Source organism: Myiozetetes cayanensis, unplaced genomic scaffold, assembly GCF_022539395.1.
Source record: "Myiozetetes cayanensis isolate MyiCay16 unplaced genomic scaffold, myiCay2020 scf1, whole genome shotgun sequence".
NCBI classification, from domain to species: Eukaryota; Metazoa; Chordata; class Aves; order Passeriformes; family Tyrannidae; genus Myiozetetes; species Myiozetetes cayanensis.
This window is the reverse complement of record NW_026086604.1, coordinates 55,157,800-55,178,430: the sequence shown is the minus strand read 5'-3', so window position 1 is coordinate 55,178,430 and position 20,631 is coordinate 55,157,800. Positions and strand designations below refer to the sequence as shown.

General features: G+C 37.5%; 1 protein-coding gene across 1 annotated transcript in view; it reads right to left on the bottom strand.

The window, feature by feature from the left end:
• The window catches only part of DOK6 (docking protein 6), a 254,260-nt gene extending 233,908 nt beyond the window's left edge, over positions 1–20,352 (bottom strand). The window contains exon 1 of the mRNA XM_050315022.1: positions 20,186–20,352. Coding sequence (XP_050170979.1) covers positions 20,186–20,251 — 66 coding nt within the window. The 5' untranslated portion in view covers positions 20,252–20,352. The remainder of the gene's footprint in view (positions 1–20,185) is intronic.
• Between the last annotated feature and the right edge of the window lie 279 nt (positions 20,353–20,631).

Sequence of the window (20,631 nt, the reverse complement as noted above, 5' to 3'; positions counted from 1 at the left end):
TTCTGCACTTTACAAATATAAAGGCCTTAGTATTCTTTCACTATGCATGGGTTGTCTTCTCACTCAGCACTTAGCTTTGCATCAGTTCTACTTGGTGGAAGCTCCTTATTCAGTTTTAATCCAATACTGATGATTATTACCAAAAGGGCAGGCAGAAAAGTGGGAGTGAAATGCAAACATAGAACTTGAAAAAGATTACTCTCATCACTGGTGAGACAAGAATCACATAGCAGCAAATCAGCCCATGTGATTTCCTGGTTGCCATCAAGGCTCTTGTATGTTTGAATGCAGAAACTATTTAGCAAAAACTGTCCAAAGAGAGGAAACACATTTGAACTCTAATGCTGCTGAGAAACCTCTAGAGACCAACTGTCCCACTGAGACACTCACGACACCCATGACTCTGACCACCTGTTAGAAGGACAAGGCCAGAGGCATACGCAAACATCAACAAGACATTGAACAACTTGTGCCATCCAAGAAATCTCTGGCTGGTACACACAGACAAAGACTACAGCATCATTTGCAGCCCTGATGAGTGAACAGGCCCACTGAAGCTCTTCCTCAACACTTAACTCAAAACCCCTCCTGCACGCCTGCACAGCCCTCTGCTTCTGGGTAGACAGCCACATTGACTTTCCACCACTCCTGCTGCTAAGTAATTGTAAGCAAGAATGTGAGTAAACTGTGTGAGAAAATAAGTAAACTATTGTGTGAACTGTTATCTGTGATTAACAATAATGGTTTGATTTACCTGATAATAATGAATAAAAGGTGTCCTAAGCAGTACTGGTTATGATTTCTATATCACCTCAACTATTTCTTCTGCTAGGGAAAAGGGAATTTACAACACTGACAAAGAGGTAGTGTGATAGCTGTGTGTGGAGATGAAACCAAGAGAAACAAGATCTTAATTGTCTACAGTTTTCCAGGCCTCCAGTAGAGAACATATTAGCTAAGAGCAAAGCTTGAACAGTGTGCTGGCATCCATAGAGCTCAAAAAAATGGTCATGCTGCCAAATGCAATGTTTCCAACTGCCAGTAGGGCTTGGTAAGTCCAGTGTCCTGTGACCTTGATCAGCAATTAAACACTTGCAGACACAAGGGTAGATTTCCACTAAAGAAAAGGTGAAGAACAGAGGTAACTAGGGACAGGGTAAGAGCAAATGGCCTCAAGCTGTGCCAGGGAAGATTCAGGTTGAACATTAGGAAGAATTGCTTCACTGAAAGGGGGGATAACCATTGGAAGGGGCTGCCCAGGGAAGTGGTAGAATCACCATCCCTGGAAATGTTCAAGAAATGACTCAATACGGCACTTGTTGCTATGGTTTAGTTCACATGGTGGTGTTTGGTCAAAGGTTAGACTCAATGATCTTGGAGGTCTTTTCCAATCTTAACTATTGTATGAGTATATAAAATGAAAGGAGATTATGTTGACAGAAGCTGCTTTTGTGGGGCAAACAGCAGAAAAGTAATTTTTCAGAGTTTTGATTACTGGAATTGAAATAAGCTGCTGACTCAACAGCACTGGTAGCAGATGCATAAGCCAGAAAAAGGTTCAGGGAGTTTGAGAGATTAAAACACAAACTGTAGCTGCTTATTTTCTATTATTCATCACAGATGGCTTTTGAATTGCCTTAAAGTAGGTAGTAAAGGGCCAACCAAAAACTGGAACTAAAACATGAACGTATATTCCCTACTCTTTCCCTTTTATGTTTATCCTGGCCACATATGATTAGCATCACAGAACAGGATGATCCCAGGCTTGCCTTATCTTCTTTGAAAACAAGATCTGACATCATGTACTTAGCTATGTTTTCAAATGTGAGCAGTCAAGTGCCTGAAATTTCACAGTTCATTTTTTCCAGTCACAGCAATAATACATTATTAACCCCTGCAGTTGCAATAAATTAAATTGAAAAGGCAGATCTAGCCAAACATTTAAAATTTAAACCACTGTATTGCAGTGTGCAGTTTATCTACTGTTGTATTTGTACATGACATTATAGTAATATGGAATTAAACAGCCCCACCTTAAGAAATCAGATAGGACCTTTTCTGCTGTAGTAAAATCCCTCCTACACAAGACTAGCAACTATTGTGGGCTAAAACTCCTATTATAACAAGTGCAACATCCTAGAAACTACAAGCTGTAATTTTAACTACAGAAGTTATGCTCCTTTATTTCTCATTTCCAAAATATTTTCAATACATTATATTGACTGTTTCTAAAGTTTCCTTCATTTGCTCATTCCAACTGTTTACTTCTGTTTCACCACATCTCTTTTCTGCTTGTCCAGCACCATCTGAAATCTCTCTCCAGAGCAGAGACAATGTATTTTTTTTCTTGGTTTGTTTTTTGTTTGTTTGGTTGGTTGGTTGGGTTTTTTTACATTTTCTTTTCTTCTTCCTGGGTTGCATGCCTTTGTCTACAAAAATCCTCTAGGGGTAGTAGGACTTCTATCTGCTTAAGTCATATCAGATGTCTACCCTAGAACTGTACATGATAGAAACGTATATAAGTTATCACTGATTCTATCTGCCTTTAACAAATAACAGCAATAAATAAAAGAATATGCTGGACAGGTACTCAAAAGAAAAATTTTTAAAGGCATTGAGGAATCAACTGGAATAGAGGCATGAAAATATCAATTGTTACATTCTTACTAATTTTTTTTAATTATTATATTCAGATTACACTGTTTACTCTATTGCTTTTTAAAATACAAAATTCTCTTTAGTTCAAGGTATTTTGCTGCAACATATTCAAAATAAGCGAGTACAAGCTGCCCCAGGGTGTGACTTTGTCAATCACAGGAGTACAACATTTGAGTGCAATCAGCACCTGAAATATCTATATCAGCTGTGTTATCCATGGGTTTTTTCCTAATTTATATGGAAAAAGAATAATTTAAAAAAAAAAAAATCTATGAAGAACCTCCTTCATCTGCAAATATCTTAACTACTTACTCAAATGCCCTCAATCAAATGCAACCAACCATGACCAGAACATGACAGTGGCTTGGTAGAGCCCTCTACTGATTAAAGAGAATAAAATTAAACTACATATTTCACTCCTGATTTCAGAGCAGACAAAACCCAATTATATAAGTAGCATATCATTACTGACAAAGTCACTTTTCTATTTAAAATTTGTTTATTCCTGGTAAAGCAAATAAAAGTTCTGGATAGGTGAAGAATAACAACAGACCAAACTGTGAATTATTATTTAGAATTATAATTTTAGAATATTGATCAAACAATATTGTGCACTAATATACAATTTTAATGTGCATTAACATATAAATTTTATGTTTCACAAGTTTGATTTGCTATTAACACCGAATATTGGAATCATCATCTCTGTCAGCATAGTGGCAGGTAGAGAAAATACCATCATGTCCATGCTAATATATACTACAGGAAGATAAAAACAAATAATATTTTCTTCTTCTAAAACCTGTTCTCCACATTTTAATTCTTTATCACAATTTATGATTGTGATAGAAGGTATCAAAGAAGAAGGTATCAAAAAAGACAAGAATTGGAATAGGAGATGAAACATAAACTTATAAGACCATTAACAGTAAACCACTATACAGTACAGTTGCCATATGTGTAATTTACCTCACAAAGTTCATGCAGTAAATATTATTTTAGAATTACTGTTAGAAAATTATACATAGAACTAAATCATTGTATTATGAACACTCACATCCAGATCAAGTGGTTAGGAAATGCAAGAGTTAATATTTCTACATCAATGTTACCTAGTTCAAGAACACAGTAGTTTGTTTTCCACTTTGTCTTATTAAAAACCTATTATTTCATATTTTTTTGTTTCACACCGCTGAAGTGAAAGGCAAAGGCAGAGGAAAGAGTTCACGACTTTGCTGTCACTACTGTTTGACTGAAGACCCTTTCCCATGTTAACAGAGTAGACAGATATGTTTTGGTAACTGTTCCTTGGCAACAGGAAGGAAAGTAAGTGACATCTTTTCTTTCCCTTCGTTTTATTTTGTTTTGGCTTTTTAACCCCATAGTGAAGCATATAGCTTTGGAGTTAAAGAGACCATGGACCTGTGGTAATGCAAGTTATTATTTTGCATTTTCCATAACTCTTCTTGGAAATACTTTGCCATTCAAATTTTAGTAACATTAATAGGATTTAGATACTTTTGCATCTGTGGGTAACAGAGCAACAGTACATAACAGATTCCAAATCAAATTGCCTAAAGAACAAATATATTAAAAAAAATACCCGTTGCATGGATATTTATACAAGTTTGCCAAACAGCCTGGCAGGAAGGTCATTCTTGTAAGCCAGAATTGCAAAAAACTCCCACGATTTTTAAAAGCGGAGAGAGAGATACAGCCCTTCTTGACTTGGAGTGCCTCTCACATCTATGCAGATTACTTTTGTTTAACCATGATAGGCTTGTTTTGTCTATAACTATGGAACAATATGGACTACTACAGAAGTTGCAGAGAGACCTGAGGAAACTCAAAACCAACCACCTGTCTGCATTTAAAAAAGCTGTCCTGTTACATATCTAAAACACTATGTAACACAACATCTAATATTTTACACTGTCACAAATCCACATGGAATTACTCACTTAACTGGATACTGTTTGAAACAAAATTGACTGAGGAGTAGAGAAAATTTACAATCATAATTAGTGTATGTTTGACATAATTTCCATTTAAACTGCAAAAAATTAATATAATGCTAATTGCTATTAGTTTTCTTAGTACACTTGATGAATAAGCCCTGTTTCTCATCTTCTGAACATTAATAAATATTAGATTAGAGCACTGTGTTAAAGTACATTACTATCTGCTCCTTTATACACATTCAGATATACATTTTATGAACTGTGTGAGATGACGTAATATAGCTTAGAGAATACACTCTAAATACAGAATGCCCAGTAACTAAATAGATCTTAATCATATACAAGCAAAAACTCTCTTTGAATAGTGTTGCTTATTTTTCAAACATGCAGATAAAAACTCACTTGGAGTTTACAGTAGCATCCATTTTTCACTCAGCCAACATCTTACATTTTCCTCTGCTCTAAAGCTAAGCATATAGTATATGAAAAACAAAAACACTGGCACTTCCAGAGTGATATGTTAAGTACAAAACACATTTCCATTTATTTTTCCTTTTAGTTTTTGGGACATAAACAGCCATATAACAACATTACTTGGTATTTCTATTACCACTACATAAGCTCAAATACAAGTAACAATAGTTTTTAACTCAATAGTTCAGGAATGAAACAGCAGGTTTGTAGCTTAAAAGGCTACTGCATTACAGTGTAATGATACCACATTCAAAATAAAATGAGAGGCTATCTCTGTTTAAGAACTAAATGTCCTAAGGTCTAAATATGGTCCTCCATCCATTCGGCAGACAGTAAAGCTTTTGTCATACTCAGTAACCTAAATGAAATGACAGTTTAGTGGATAAATATTGATGCCAAGTCTACATTTTAATATTAGGAAGATAAAATTATTTTGATAAATTTAGATTTGTGAGCACAACTGCCATTTCTTTTTTCCTATAACCAATTGAATCCCAGATCTCCCGATGTCATGCAAATCTAACAGTTGCATGTAGCCTTCTCCATGAAGAAAAAAAAAATCTTTAAGAGTCAATGTAAATCCATGAGGTGAACACACAGCTATCACTTCAACTGTAGGCTTATTTCAGTATGGTTCTGTGACATATAACTCAGAAAAGTTTTTCCTGCTCTTCTGCTCAAACAAAGGCCTTTCTTTACTCTCAAAAGAGAAACTTAATGATGCCACGTGCTGAAATACCTCATCATCAGTTGGAGCTTCAGAAAAGCCTGCTGTTTGTCCTCACACTCTTCACGCAAGTGTGACTGTTTCTCTCTAGTTAACAAATTTTAGCTTGCATTAAACCTTATCAGTAAACATGGCAGTACTGCAAAATCAGCAATTAAGGCCTCAATAGCTTCCACCAATTAGAGCTGTTGTGTGCCAAGAGCTACAGCAGAGACAGATTGTGTGCCGGGTTTATTAACTCATTCTTTTTGCTGTGGAACAGCTAAGTGCCTCTTTTCTGGCCACATTAAAGTACATATAGTTGTTTTACAGTGACATACGCCTCTGCCTTAAAAACAAAACAAACCCCCCAGAAGGCTGTGAATTTTTCATTTGGGAGCTTTCATATCTATACCAAAGCAACTACTATCTCTTTAAGGGAAATGCAATCTAGCATTGCTATACCTGTTGCTATGCAGACAGCAATTCTTTTATTGGTTTCAGCTTTGAACCATCTAAACAAAATTGTTTTCCACTTCTGTTTGTACCCTCATCCTCCCCTATCAGTGCTTTCGTGATCCCCAGAAAAACTGCACAGTACAAATAATCTGATGGGGACTTCATTCACATAAGTGACCATTTCTTCATCAGTCTGGGGGGAGAAGGGAACTTACAATCAAGCTGTAGAAATCCATTCGCATATACATGATGGCAGAAATGGACAATAAATTTAGATGGAGAGAAATCGTTCAGTGAAAAAAACCACCAAGAGACTTTGAGGGATAGCTTTAACATTTCAGATGTTGGAGTGTAAGCTCTTTCAGGCAGGGACCACAATGCTGTTGGGCATTTCTATTCTTCCCAGCACAGTTCGACAATGATTAATTTGCACTGCAGCACTAGAAATCACGAACAATTATAAACTGTGGTTTTCCAAAGTGCTGCATACCTTCAGCACCTTTTTTATTTAAATGCAGATAAAGAGGCAGGCCTACAAGAAACCGTATTATCAAAGTCAAGATTTATTTCAGCAAGAGAACATGCATTTAAATCTAAATGTTAGAAAATGTCATTCACTGCATCTATCAGAATAACTAGAATGCAACATTAACAGCAATTCGCATAACGGAGCCCATTTTATATGATCATTAATATTTCAGACTGATTCTGAAACTGAAGAAAAAAGGAGAAACCAAGATGCATATGTAACAAAATTTATATTTCATGAACCTTAATTGCTGTAACTAGGGCACAGGGATTAAAGGCCTATGCTTAAGGCATCTGGTCTTGAGGACAGAATATTACAGAAGCATTTTGACTTTTGGTTTCAAAAATTAAGTTTTTTAACCCTCCTGATACTGAAGAAAAGCTGAAACATGAAATCTGAACAAATCCCATTTACACAAGATGCATCCCTAAAATTACTTATTTACCTAGAAAAAGAATTTTCATGATGAGGAACTGCTCTGTTCAGCTTAGTCTTTAACAGAATTTTCTGGGATTGACAGAATTTTATGAAATTGCTGTAACAAAGGACTGAATGAAACTTGATCAAAACATTTACTGCTATGGTGAGCCCTTTGGCTGGCGTGTGACACCTGAAAACACACTTCCAGAGATACTTGCACAATCAGATGTGCCTAATGTAGATTTGGCCCTCTTTAACAGAGTTCTTTCCTCTGTATTTGTATATAAATCCACTGCAAGCCTAATCTAATGAACAAACACTAGTAACAAAAATTAAGAATCTCTTGGTAATTACGTATTGCTGGTTGAGCTTCCATTTTCACTATTTCAGTCATGATCATTTTAACAGCGATGTAGTCAGCTATGCTTTGCTTTATAGCTCTCTAAAGTTGATTTCAAAGGGTGTCAGCATCATTCCTCATTTCAGATCCCGTGGTTTAACTCAGTTCATCTATTGTGCATTCGGCTCACTCATGAGCATTAGCGAGAGTGCACTGTGGCACTACTGTGGGTAAGCTCCGGTCAATGAAAATCAATACAATTTACAACTTTTTACATTTTCCTAGACTTAAAAGCCTGACATGTACTGAAGGAGACTGTATTTCTTCATATGCTTTCCTACAGACAGGTAGATATTGGGACCATTATTTCAACACCTTTTAATTAGTACAAGTAAATCAATTAAGTATATTAGAAAGTGTATCTGTTTGTTTAAATGAGAATGGGTATTCATTCTTTCTAGCAACTTCCATACTACAGAAAAGTGTTAGTTTTGTTATTGGAAGATCAATATTCATCTCCATCCTGGTGTAGGAAATTTTTCTGGTAAGTCACAGATGGGAAAAAAAAAAGGATTCTGAGGAATCAAACAAGAGGCATCACCTCACTACAGTTTTAAATTTAATTTTGTTCAGATTGTAGCAGAGGATATATTCACCTTCAATATTTCTTTTTAGATGAAATTACTACAAGCCACAAAATAACATTATACAGAAACACAGTAGAAATGACTCAGTTGTCATTTCAGAGGAGAAAGGAAAAAAGATCCAGGTAAAAATTATTTTCTGACATCAAAAATTCTGGAAAATACACCTCCAAACCCATTTTGAAATGTATTTAACCTCTGGGTTCTCTTGGGACACAAACTACATTATGTTACGATCATGTTGAAATTATGTCCAAAATATTTACAAGTAACATTTACTTTTCTATTTTCTCCTTCAGTTCAAAAAATCCCAAAGCAATACATCTAAACACTGTAGGTATATTATTGTATAAAAGCTGCTAGAGTAACATTTATCCTCAAATAAGTACACTATGAGGCCCACCAGTATAAATTTTCCTCTCATTGCCCATAAATCTCATCTATTCCATTGCTGCTCCACAGATTCCTCCTTATGTCTCACTGTGAGGCTTCCATTTTCAAAGCACCTCAGACACCTAATTTCAATAGTTTAACCAATGTTCTCTACCAGCTGTTGAACTGTTACCATTAGTTAAAGCTCCCTTTCACAATTTGTAAGCATTATATTCATCCCAAGTGATTAGGAAGTGTCTGAAAATACTCTACAGGCATTCAGACCTAATTCTTCAAAATAACCTGAAATCTTCTGAAATGGCCATGATCCAGTAATATCCTGTTTGGACTTTGGGTCTTGGACAAGTCCTATAACATGCAATAGCTTATATTCTAGAAATAGAACCTTTTCATTAACATATCTACTTTACTTTTAAAAAACTGCAGTGTTCTTTATTAAGAACACTTTAAACACTTTTATTAAAACACTTTATTATTTAAAATAATTCCATTCCTATTTTTGTGCAACAACATCAGATTAGAGCAGTCTGTTTCCTTTCTTTTGGTCCTTATTCCTTTTGCTACATTTTTAATATTTATATATTTAATACATCAGACATCATTATTGGGAATAAAAGCTGTCAGAGATTCTGTTCTATCAGGGAAAGATAGATCTCAGAATTTTTTATGCTTTCCCTTACTTTTCTTTAGGATGGATCTTGATTAGAATTTTTATTATTAAAAAAACCTAAAAGTCCAGATTATTCAGTGATTGGAAAAATGTAACATCATGAAGGAACTGGGTTTCATTAAACACATTACTGTCTAAATGTGCTGACATTGCATAAGCTTCAACCAGTATGCATCATATTAGGAAAGGCTATCCAGTACATTTTCAACCTTTTTCTTTGAGCTATGACCCACTAAAGAAGATAGCAATCTTTAAGTAATTTCTTTTCTGCAGGAAAAAAAAAAAAATATAAAGGGAAACCAGCATACATGGAAAATCTTGGTTGTTACAAATCTTCTTCTGGAAATGTTCACACCAGCTCTACTGCTATGGGCAATCCATATTTGATTTTTACCCCCTTTCTTTTTTTCTTTTGTAACCTTCCAATAAATGCTTCTGTAGTGCTTTTTTATTCCATATATTGTGTAGATAGATTTCCTCATGAAAAAATGCATTTTGTCATCCCTAGACTCTGAAAGTGGACTCAACTGATTCCCCCTATAACCTGCAGAAAGTTCCACAGACTCTCCTCTACGGGACCATGCAGATACATGCTCCTCATGCTGAGCTCCAGGATATTGTGGGTAAAATGCACAACTTAAGCCTAAGTATTAGTATTGATTAGCAGAATGTTTAATATAAGCCTATAGAGTATGGTGTTTCAATTTTTTTTTTTTTTTTGTGGAAGAATATGCCTTTTAAAAAATTTGGAGATGAAAACACTTTGATGTCTTCTCAAAATCTGACCAGTGAGGCATTGCACCAGGAAGTATTCCCCCCACTTTAATTAGGATGGTTGTATTATGTGACATGTATTTAACAAATATGCATGTCTGAGAACAGAAATTTACATCCACAATTGCAGACCAGCAACCCAAGCAGTTATGAAATTATCTCATGCACCATATTCAGCTTTCATAATTATTCTGCCACATAAGAGTTGAATAATTGTACCTTAAACATTTTCAATATCTACTTTTAAAAGTGAAACCATTCAACACTTTAGATTTTGTGCTACAATTCTGCCTCAAGGCAAAAGAGACATAAGGCCTATCACAGTTAGCAGCTTCAGACTTCTAGCATTCCTGTTTGTGACACTTGTTTCTAAGAAGAAAACTGAAAACTGATGAGCAATCAGGAAGATCTGGGGGAAAAAATGCAAAACATTTACTTTCTTTATATACAAAAATCTAAAATACATCAGACACCTGAACAAACCCTGACTGTAAAAGGAGACATTTCATAGAAGAATTCAGTGAAACATATTTTCCAACCAAAAGTAAAAGTCTTCATACATTAAAATAGACAGTGAACTTGCCTAAGCAGTGAGGTTGGACCAGGTGACCTCCAGAGGCCCCTTTTAACCTCAGCAATTCCATGGTTATGCAACTCAAATTACTAAAAATAAAACTTTATTTATTCCAATGTTTTCTATACAGTTGTAGCACCTAATAATACTTTGACCATAATCAGCACTAGCCAACCTACATATCTTAACAGAGAACTGAACAAGGTTTTATAGGTGAGACAGACAAAATAAAGACGTGGTAGACAAAAAGAGATTATACTAATTTCACAAACAGAAAAGTTAAGCTCAGAAAGCCTGTTTCCCATTTACACTAACAGCATTCACTATACTGGCAGTATAATAAGACTTAACACAGCTTTAAATTTAACTTATGCAGTGTACAGTGGGCTTAATATAATTTAGAATAAGGCTGGAATGAATCAAAGTGCTCAAGATTACAAATTAAATCTCTGAAAAAGACTAAAATTTAACTTTTCTCATATAGATTCCAACATGTAAGTACAAAGATTTTTGTCTTCTTGAAAGAGGTTATTTCATTAACAGTGCAAAAAGCTCCAAAATGCATTCCATAGGTTAAGATACTAGGACTATAGAAAATAAAAATCAGTAAAATATAATTTTTTTTACTATCCTTCTCGTTACAACTACCGGAAACTAACCTTCTCCCTTTCTTGATAGGATGCTATTATTACTATCATACTATTATATACATATATATTATACATATTATATGCCATTTTATTATCATATTAATCTAGTTTATTGTATTTAGTTTATTATATTATTCTAGTTTATTAGTATATCAACTTCAATTAAAATGAAAGCTTTCTCTCTCTTAGTTTTTATTCATATATTCATTCAAATATTCATTATTTCACATTCTCACATCATACTTGAACTAGAAAGCCCCGTTATTGTATCAAGTAATTACCGTATCAAAGACTATATAATCTAAAAGTAGTCTGATAATAAAAACAAAAATAAAAGTAATTATAATAAATAAAAGTTTATCAGAATAAACTCTCCTCTTTTTAGGTACTGTACAAAACCAGTAATTATGACTATGTATTCAGAAAACTCTTCTGTATTCTTATTTTGTAAGACTTCATGTACTCTTTTCTCTTTGCAAGAAAAAAGGGGGTTTCCATGAGAAAAGAGAATATACCAATTCACTCTGAGGGCAGAAAACCTCAGAGCAAGAGTATCCAAAAAAAAAGAAGAAGAAAGAAAAATCCAGGGACAAACAATAAAGAGTATTACAAGCATCATGAGCTTCCTGCTCAAAGATGGTACTAATTTGGTTCTAGAGTAGTGAAAACCTTTCAGTATTAAATTTTGCTATTAATTCTTTTTGCAATGAACAGGTAGGGGAAATACACCGAAGAGCTATTCCTCCAGCAGACAGACAGTGTGTAGCTTTTTTCCCCACGTCTGGTCAATGCAGTGTGCTTCTAATTCCTTACTGACATGTTAATGAATACAACCTCTCCAAAGTTCAGTCCAGATAAGCCAGAGATGATGAGAGCCAGTTTGGCAACTGAACAACAGAGAGAAAGAAGATCAATTTTTAAAAGATTTACATACTTCCATTAATTATCTTCCTAATTTATGCGCATCTGAAGTGAACAGTAATTCCTGCAAGGCTCCATTTGCATGGTCTTGTAACCTCTCAGCAATGACATGTTTCACACATTAAAATTGTTAAAAAACTTCAAAATTTGGAAGACTTATTTTCATAGAATCACAGATTCATGGAATGAACTAGGTTGGAAAAGACCAAGACCATCAAGTCCAACCCTTGATCCAACACCGCTGTGGTTACTAGACCATGGCACTAAGTGCCACATCCAGTCTGATCCTAAAAACCTCCCTGGGCAGCCCATTCCAGTGTCTGATTACTCTCTCTGTAATGCTGTGATCTGTAGTGATTTGCAGTGATCGGCAGTGGAGATCACTTTTGAAAAGAAGTATAATTCCCTTCTAGATTACATACTGCATTGTTTTTCTCCCTTAATTTCTAAGTAGACTTAAAAATTAACACTAATCTTCAAAACCCTTCAGTGGTAGTCTCAGTTTTCCAAGACCTATCCTCCTCCGTAAGAGTACTCCTGGAGTCAGTAGATTTAAGTAGATTTAAGCTGAAAATCTCACCGTTTGGAAATCTCTTCACCTGCACCAAGTTTTCAGAGACAATGGTTTACGAGCTGTGCTAAACAATCACACAATTTTTCTTCTCAGACACGATGTGCAGATATGTATTCTAAATAATAATAAAAAAATATTAATCAAAAGCAGGCATTTATGTGACACAGATGTCAATATACACTTACTGCACACACTCTACTCTCATTCAACTTTTTTTTAATAAGTTTGCAATTTTGTCCTACTGTATAAAAACTTTCTCCACAAGATTAAAAGGTTTCCTTGTTTTTCTTCATTGACTTTCTTCAAGAAATTTCATAATATTTAAAGTTGAAGTATGTATTTTCCTCTGGAAAAACCAATTTCAACCAAACGATGATTCATTACATTAATACACCAAGATATTTTTGAATCTTAGAGGTGGACTGCAAGTTGAAAAGATTAAAAATACAAAATGCAGTGAAAGATTTACAATTGTTATTTTAAATATAGCAGATATGAAATGATACATTATACAGTAAAACACCCATGTTTTGGTTAAATAACACATTATTAATTTAAAGAACAGTGAGGGATGTAATTCAGAATGCGTACACATGAAAGTATTTCTCAACTTCAACAAAGAGAATATTTTACATTGCTTTCCAAGACTGCATAGAAGTATATTAACTACATCATGACATTTGTGAAAAGCTGTTTAACTAGCTGTTCTTTCACACAACCTAAAACAAAAGACAAACTTTCCAGGGTAATGCAGACCCCAAAACCTTTACTTGATTTTTTTTTAAAAGAGCATTTCATAGCGTGCTTTTTTTTGAAATGTCTCATTAATACCTATCTAAAATGTATTCTCCATACACAGTCACATATATAAATGTATAACTAACAACTGACTCACATATGCTGTTGCCTGAATTTGTTGTTGCCAGGCAACAGCTATAAAGCATTTTGCACTGCTTGCAAAAATCTGAATGAATGATTCGAAGAGAGATTATTTCTAAAATACTAGGAAGAAAACTCACTACTGGAATTACATGAATAATTCCTTGTATATTTCAAGGATTCATAGAGCATGTTCCTTCCATAATTACCGAAATGAGAAAGGACAATTCCTTTGAGTAGGATTTGAAGGGCATTTTACAACAAGGAAATTCATGTTCTATGCATGCAGTTAATGTTCCCACATGGACTCTGAACCAAAGCCACCAAAGTTAATGGGTTCCTTAAACTGACTTCAGGGTCTTTTCATTGGGTCTTTCCATTGGATTTTAACATCCATCACAGGACAAAAATGACAGATTCCTAAATGAAAAAAACAGAAGGCCATCACCTTAGAGGAGACACAAATAAATTCTCAATAAAATTTTACCATCTCAAAATACGCAAGTGAAAGAGAGAGAGTCTGTACAAACACTTCTTTGTGTACTCTTCATAGAGCTAAGGTTTAATCTCATTGAGGCTAATGGCATTACACACAAAAGTAAAAATAGAAGCATCTATAATCCATTGATAACATGGATGTGATATGCTATCTACAAAAGAGAACTATTTGTCTCTTTAAGTAAGTGCCATCCATTACAGAATTACTAACCTTTGGCTATCACACCTCTTGGGAATTAAGAGGTGGAAAAGTGCATCAAGAAAATCAACTGGGAAACACAGCAACTCCAAAGTGCTTACCGCAAGCCTGACTCACAAGTTACTTTAAACACAAACATGAGCATAAAAAGTTGTTGGACCTTTTGTCCTTGCCTACCACGGATGCAAGATATTTCTTTCAATTTCCTGTACAATATGCTTAATTGATAATAACTCGTCAGAAGCTAAAAATTATTATTCTTTCCATAATGACCAAATTGGAAATCCATGTATTTTCCTTTTAATTCTTCAAATCCATTCATGTGACTTGGCAAGAAGTACTGAAAGCAGTAATTATTGGTATTTTAAATGATACTTTCAGTATAATACAGTGAATGTGACTAGCTTCTTTAACGGATCCCAGCGAAATCCTTTTAATTCCGTATCTCAGGTTGTCTTGAACTATCATGAAAAAGAAACTCCTTTATATGGAAGGAATCTGGAACCTAAATTCTGTCTATCTAGAGCTTTATAAAAATTTAAATAGATACATTATAGACTGGAATCAAGGTTTTAATAGTTTCATTGAAATTATTTTCATGCTCCAAGACGTAATTCATAGTTTATGCCATCGATCATGATGCAGTTATATAAAAGGCAATCTCAGTGCTTTCAAACAGGCTGAGCAGATTTCCCATAGATAATAATATAATCTATGGAAAGGAAATCCACTCCAGGCCACACAGCTTGCTTATACTTCTTCATATGTTTGTTTGTTTCTTAGAATATGCTATGGCAACTCAAAGAAATAGAAGAACCTTTACTCTGCCCTCTGTATTCGTCATGACCCACTTGCAGAGTCAGTGCAATCAATCAGTGTAATCTCAAACCCAGGACATTTTGCAGGTCCCTTTGCTTTCTTCACTCTAAGTATACACACGATATCAATTAAATGTTAGGATTTTGTAAAACACATACTGCATTTTTTCAAGAGGAACCAAGTTGCAATCAGACACTTGTATTCATAGCATTGTTACTGCTGATTGATTGAAGACAGGGTTAACAGCAGAAGGAGAAACACTATGTTCATTCCCACAAAACTTACCTGTAATGATCTAAACGTATGGTTAAAATTAGGGGGTTTTATATGCTAAAACTTCTTATTTGGTGACTCAGAGCAACCTGCTATTTATTGCTCAATCAAGACTGACTGGCAGATGCAATTTTCTCTTTGGATAGCTGTATTAGAGCATAAACTAAACCACTCAGAAAATAATTCTACTTAGTATGTGGAAACACAGAAAAATCAGTAATTATTCATCAACTGAGTGAAAATTTCCATTAGATAGGATTCTTTTGTTCTCTGGTCAAGGCATGACAAAAAAAAAAAAAAAAAAAAAGACAAAACCAAGCAAACAATGAGATTATGACTTCGAAGGTTGATATGGGTCAAAACAAGACCATCGAAGTGACACAATGCTCATTTTTAATTAGACTTCCTAATGTGACATCAAATTGGTTTTCTTCTAAGAAACAGCCCTTCGACAAGGCATGAAATCCTCGCAGCTTAGTTTATTAGGAGGCAACAAAGGGATTCCAGTCTGCTACAACAAAGTTTCAGCCTATAAGCACAGCCAGTGCAGTATAAAATTGTGTCATATGAATTTTAATGTGACACAAGTATGAAAGATTCCAAAAGAACAAAGGCAGCACAGTCCTGTTCCACGCTACACAAATGACCTATTCTGATCTGAACAGCACACCACATTACAATCAAATTTATTTCAAAGGAGGGTTGCACAGGTCAAATGTAATGGCTGCAAGAATGAGGTATTTCCTTTATGTAATATTAGAGAAAAGCAAAATATCAAACAGTGCAGTAATGCCAGGGCACTGAAAAGGAAGGCATATTTAGGCTGCAGGGAAATAGATTTTATAAAGATGTTTTAATTATATGTCATTCTCACTGACTACAGTTTCTAAGTTTCAAATATACTATGATACCTCGATGAAGATGTCATGTATACAAGTGAGTTTGCTTATTACACAGCCCTTAATATATATTTAAAATTTCAAGGCACCAGAGAAAAGTTTCATGTACAGTTCACACTTAACAAAAGGAGATAGGCTATGTGGTCTAACTGGCTGGATGTCTCTTTGTGGGCTGACATCTCTATGGCAGAAACCATGATATTCCCAGACGTCAGAATCCAACAACAATAGAAGCTGGTAAAGCTCCGCAGCTGATTGTCCGACCTCACAACAAAAGAAGCAAACTACTTTAACAACTTAAAGGATCAGAACAATGAGGTCTACTTGAAAATACTGGACTATCAGAAAATATACAGAAATTCATTATGACGTAAATCCAAAAGCAGAAGAGCAATTAAGGATTAGGTGAAAAGCAGGCAAAAAAATCTTAATGATCAGGTATCACTAAACAGAAAAGTAAGGGCAAATTCTCACAGTACTTCTTGTCATGTATTTCCATCAAGATTTAGGCTTCATCTTTGTCTTCAAATCAGACTTCTGAACACTATGATGGAAAAACAGCTCCAAGTCCTGACTGCACGGTTCAGAATGGATGTTTGTCCATCCTCCGTGACTGGAGACAACACTCATGCATGCTCTGAATACAATTTGCAGGTATGTGGGCAGTAGGCAGCCAGGGTTACAAGTACTTAAGGCAAGAGAGCCATAAAAAGTCAGAAGAAAACATGTTATACCTCTTTAAAAAAAACAAAACGAAACAAAACTTTTTTATTTTACAATGAGATGAAGATTTACTACTTGGGTTTTTGAAAATTAAGTTCTTGAAAAACTAAATTCTATCAGAAATTTCAGCACAAATCAAAGCTTGTTGTTGTGGAGTTTTTTCAATAAAATGAAAATACACTATTGAACTATCTTCCATTTGATTCACAGCCAGGGCTCCCTCAGTCACAGAACAAGACAGAATAAAAGCTGCATTGGAAGAATTTCTGTAATGAACTGGCCACCAGCCCAAAGGTTAGAATTAGTTTTATTGCCCAAGTCTAGCACTAAAATCGGCATTAGTCACCTCAGCTCTCCAAGTTCTAATCAATCTACTTCCTGGGAGACTTCGAAATATTCAAAGAATGTAGACTGTTATGACCAAAAAACCCCATACCAGTAACTTCCACAGTGTATAGGAATGTAACATAACCAGCAAGAGATAAAATCCTATTGACATATTTAAAAATTATGTTAGTTTCCAGAACTCATATGTCTCTTCCCTCCTTTCAATATTTTTTGGAGGTTAAAAATACTCATTCGCCACCAGACATTTACATCCCTGAAAATTGACATATTCACCTACATTATGACAGCTCTACTGTAATTCATTAATGTTTGGACTTTGAGACAGACATAAAGGAAAAAAATACAAACCTTTAATGTTTCACTTGGTGAACAAAAATCGCATTAATTTAGATATTCAGTCACAAGAATCCAATTAGTTATGGATATATACACACATATTCACACCTTTCAACCATCTTACTCATTTGAATTTTGATGCTATTTTCTACAAAGTATAATCCATTTTACATTGTATTTAATAGATTTATTCAGATTTGCATTTCCATATGTCATATTTAAGCTTATACTACCACCTGCCTGAGGCTGTATAGTCTGAATTGTCACCCTCATAAACCACTTCAGTAGGAGAAAATGCTCTGTAGACACTGTATGAACTGTTTCCCTTCTGCTTAGTGTAGATGTATGATAATCATTATGACCATGAATAATAACCACACATACACAAAAAAGCAGTTATACGTGTCCCTCTCAAAAAATCAGATTACCATATTCACAACAAAATATTCAAGCTTCTTAAGATATGCTGCAATGAAATACCATCTTCATAAATTTTTTTACACAAGTCAGCAAGTATCTACCAAGATTACCGTGATATGAACTCTACATTTGTTGCATACATGCCATACACAGAGGTATATAAAAGTATTTACATATATAGAGATATGCATATATATAATTTCACACTTAAAGGACACTGAGATACCTTCCTATACAGATTTGCAAATCAAGTAGATTAACTCTGCTTCCAACTACTAACATCAAGGCAATGTAATATCATCATCTCTCTGCTTTGTGTTGGACCCATGTAGTAACACTGCTGAGCTGGAGAAAAACTGACGAGCAAAGGTTAAGCAGAGGACTGCCAGAAACAAACTAGGGCTTAGAAATTGCTCCTTTAGATAAGACTAATGCTTGACTGATGCACAGAGTGACTTTGAGGTTGCAAAATCATTAATAAGAGCATCCATTCTCTTTGGATTTACATCTTCTCTCACACATTTGGAGTTGGGGCAATTAAGGGTTTGGACCAAACTTTCCTGTGCTCTTTTGGAATTAACAGCCCTGCCATGGTACCAAAGCGCTCCAAAGGTCAATCTATGATTATTGTCCTGCCATCCTGCACACTGTGTCTGCAAGCAAAGCACAGTTTCTGGGGGAAGGGAAAAGGGCAGAGGAGGAGACAAATACTAGCACTGTGATAAGCTCAAAGATCATGACTTGGAGGAGGGCAGATTTCACATGGTCCCTGCTCTGTTAGGTTTCAGGGGAAGCAGGAAGAGAGGCAGCCCACCTCCCTGGAAGGGACAGCAGGTAGAGACTCTGCACTTTTCTGCACACCTGAAGAAAAAATGAAGAATGAACTCAAAGAAGAACTCCAGACCTCCTCTCGGCCCTAGTCGGGTTTAGTCTCGAGCCAACAGCGACTTGGATCTTTTGGGATTATTGACAACATCGGTAGCTGTGCAAGACAGCGAGCCTTCTCGTTCTTTCACACACAAAAGGTGAGGAGAAAGCCCAAACTGATGATTCCCGGAACCGACTGAAGTTTAGAAAATCCCGACCCCTGTACACACTCTGCTCCAACTTCACTACCTTTTCAAGGTTTGCTGTACCCCGTCAGGGAAAGTGCACATGGCCAATTTGATAACACTGTGTCGCTGAGCACCCCGGTGTGGACTGAGACCAGCCACGCTCACCTAAGGGACCGCCCCTAGTTTTTATCACTGTCAGACTCTGCATCTGCCTTTCGGTCCATGAGGCTGTCACCCCCTCCCCTCCGCGCCCGCTCCCGGCCCGCTGCAGGCTCCCATTCCCCAGTCCCCCATGCTCTGGGGCACGGCCACCCCCATATCTCCACGCCCGCTTTTCTCAGTTACTATCGGGTTGCTCTGGTACCAGCCTCCAGCGTTTTCAGACCCTGCCTTGATTGAAGACATCCCTCTCCCACAATGGGAGAGAGAGTGAGAGAGAGAAGAAGAATCTATGCACAAAGTTTTTTACAGATCCTGCCTGCGCCTTCCTCTCCCCGCCCATACCGCTGCCGGAGGCAGTAGGGCGAGGGACGGGGGGACGGCGGTGGGAGGGGAAGCGGGGGAGGCAGGGACGCCCAAGTGGGGTGTCATCCTCGGCCTGAGGAGGACGGGGGAACTGGACGCAGCTTTTAGCGGACTGTGACCCTGGCAGGCGATCGCTGAGACAGAAGGGAGGAGCGGCGCCTTCCCGGAGACAGAAGCAGCCGGCTCTCTCCGAGCGCAATGGCAGCGCATCCCCACCGACCCCTACGGAGCTGGGAGCAAAGTCCGAGCCCCAGCGGCGGCGGCAGCAGCAGCAGCAGCAGAAGCAGCAGCAGCAGAAGCAGCGGCAGCAGCGGCAGCGGCAGCAGCGGCAGCGGCAGCAGCAGCAGGTCGCCGCGCCCCGAGCTGGCGGCCCCGGCCCGGGGCACCGCCGCCCCCCAGGCCGGCGAAGCGGCCGCCAGCGCCTCGCCCCCACCCCGGACAGGGCCGGCGAAGGGAGAACTCACCCCCAGCTTCCTGCTGCGGATTTTCACGTAGCCCTGTTTGACTATATCGTTAAAGTTGGAGGCCATGGCCAGCGCTGCCTGCTTCCTCCCCTCCGCGCCCGGAGTCGTCCTCGTCCGCCGCCGCCTCCTCCTCCTCCTCCTCCTCCTCCCCCGGGCCCTCCCGGGTGCCGCCGGCCACTGGCTCCAAAGGCGCTTCTGGCATCCAGGCAGCGACAGCCGCCGCGCTCCGCTCCGCCCGCTCCGCGCCGCTCCCGCGGCCGCCCGGCTCCGCTCCGCCCGGCGCCGCCCCGGGGGCGGTGGCGGCCGCTCCGCTCCGCTCCCCCGCTGGCCCCTCGCTGCCCCCGCCCCGGCCGCCGGCCCCGCTCCCCCCTGCTCCGCTCCGCTCCGCCCCGCCCGGCGGTGGCTTCGCGGCTGCCCGCGCCTACGGCCGGGGGCGGGCGGGGCGG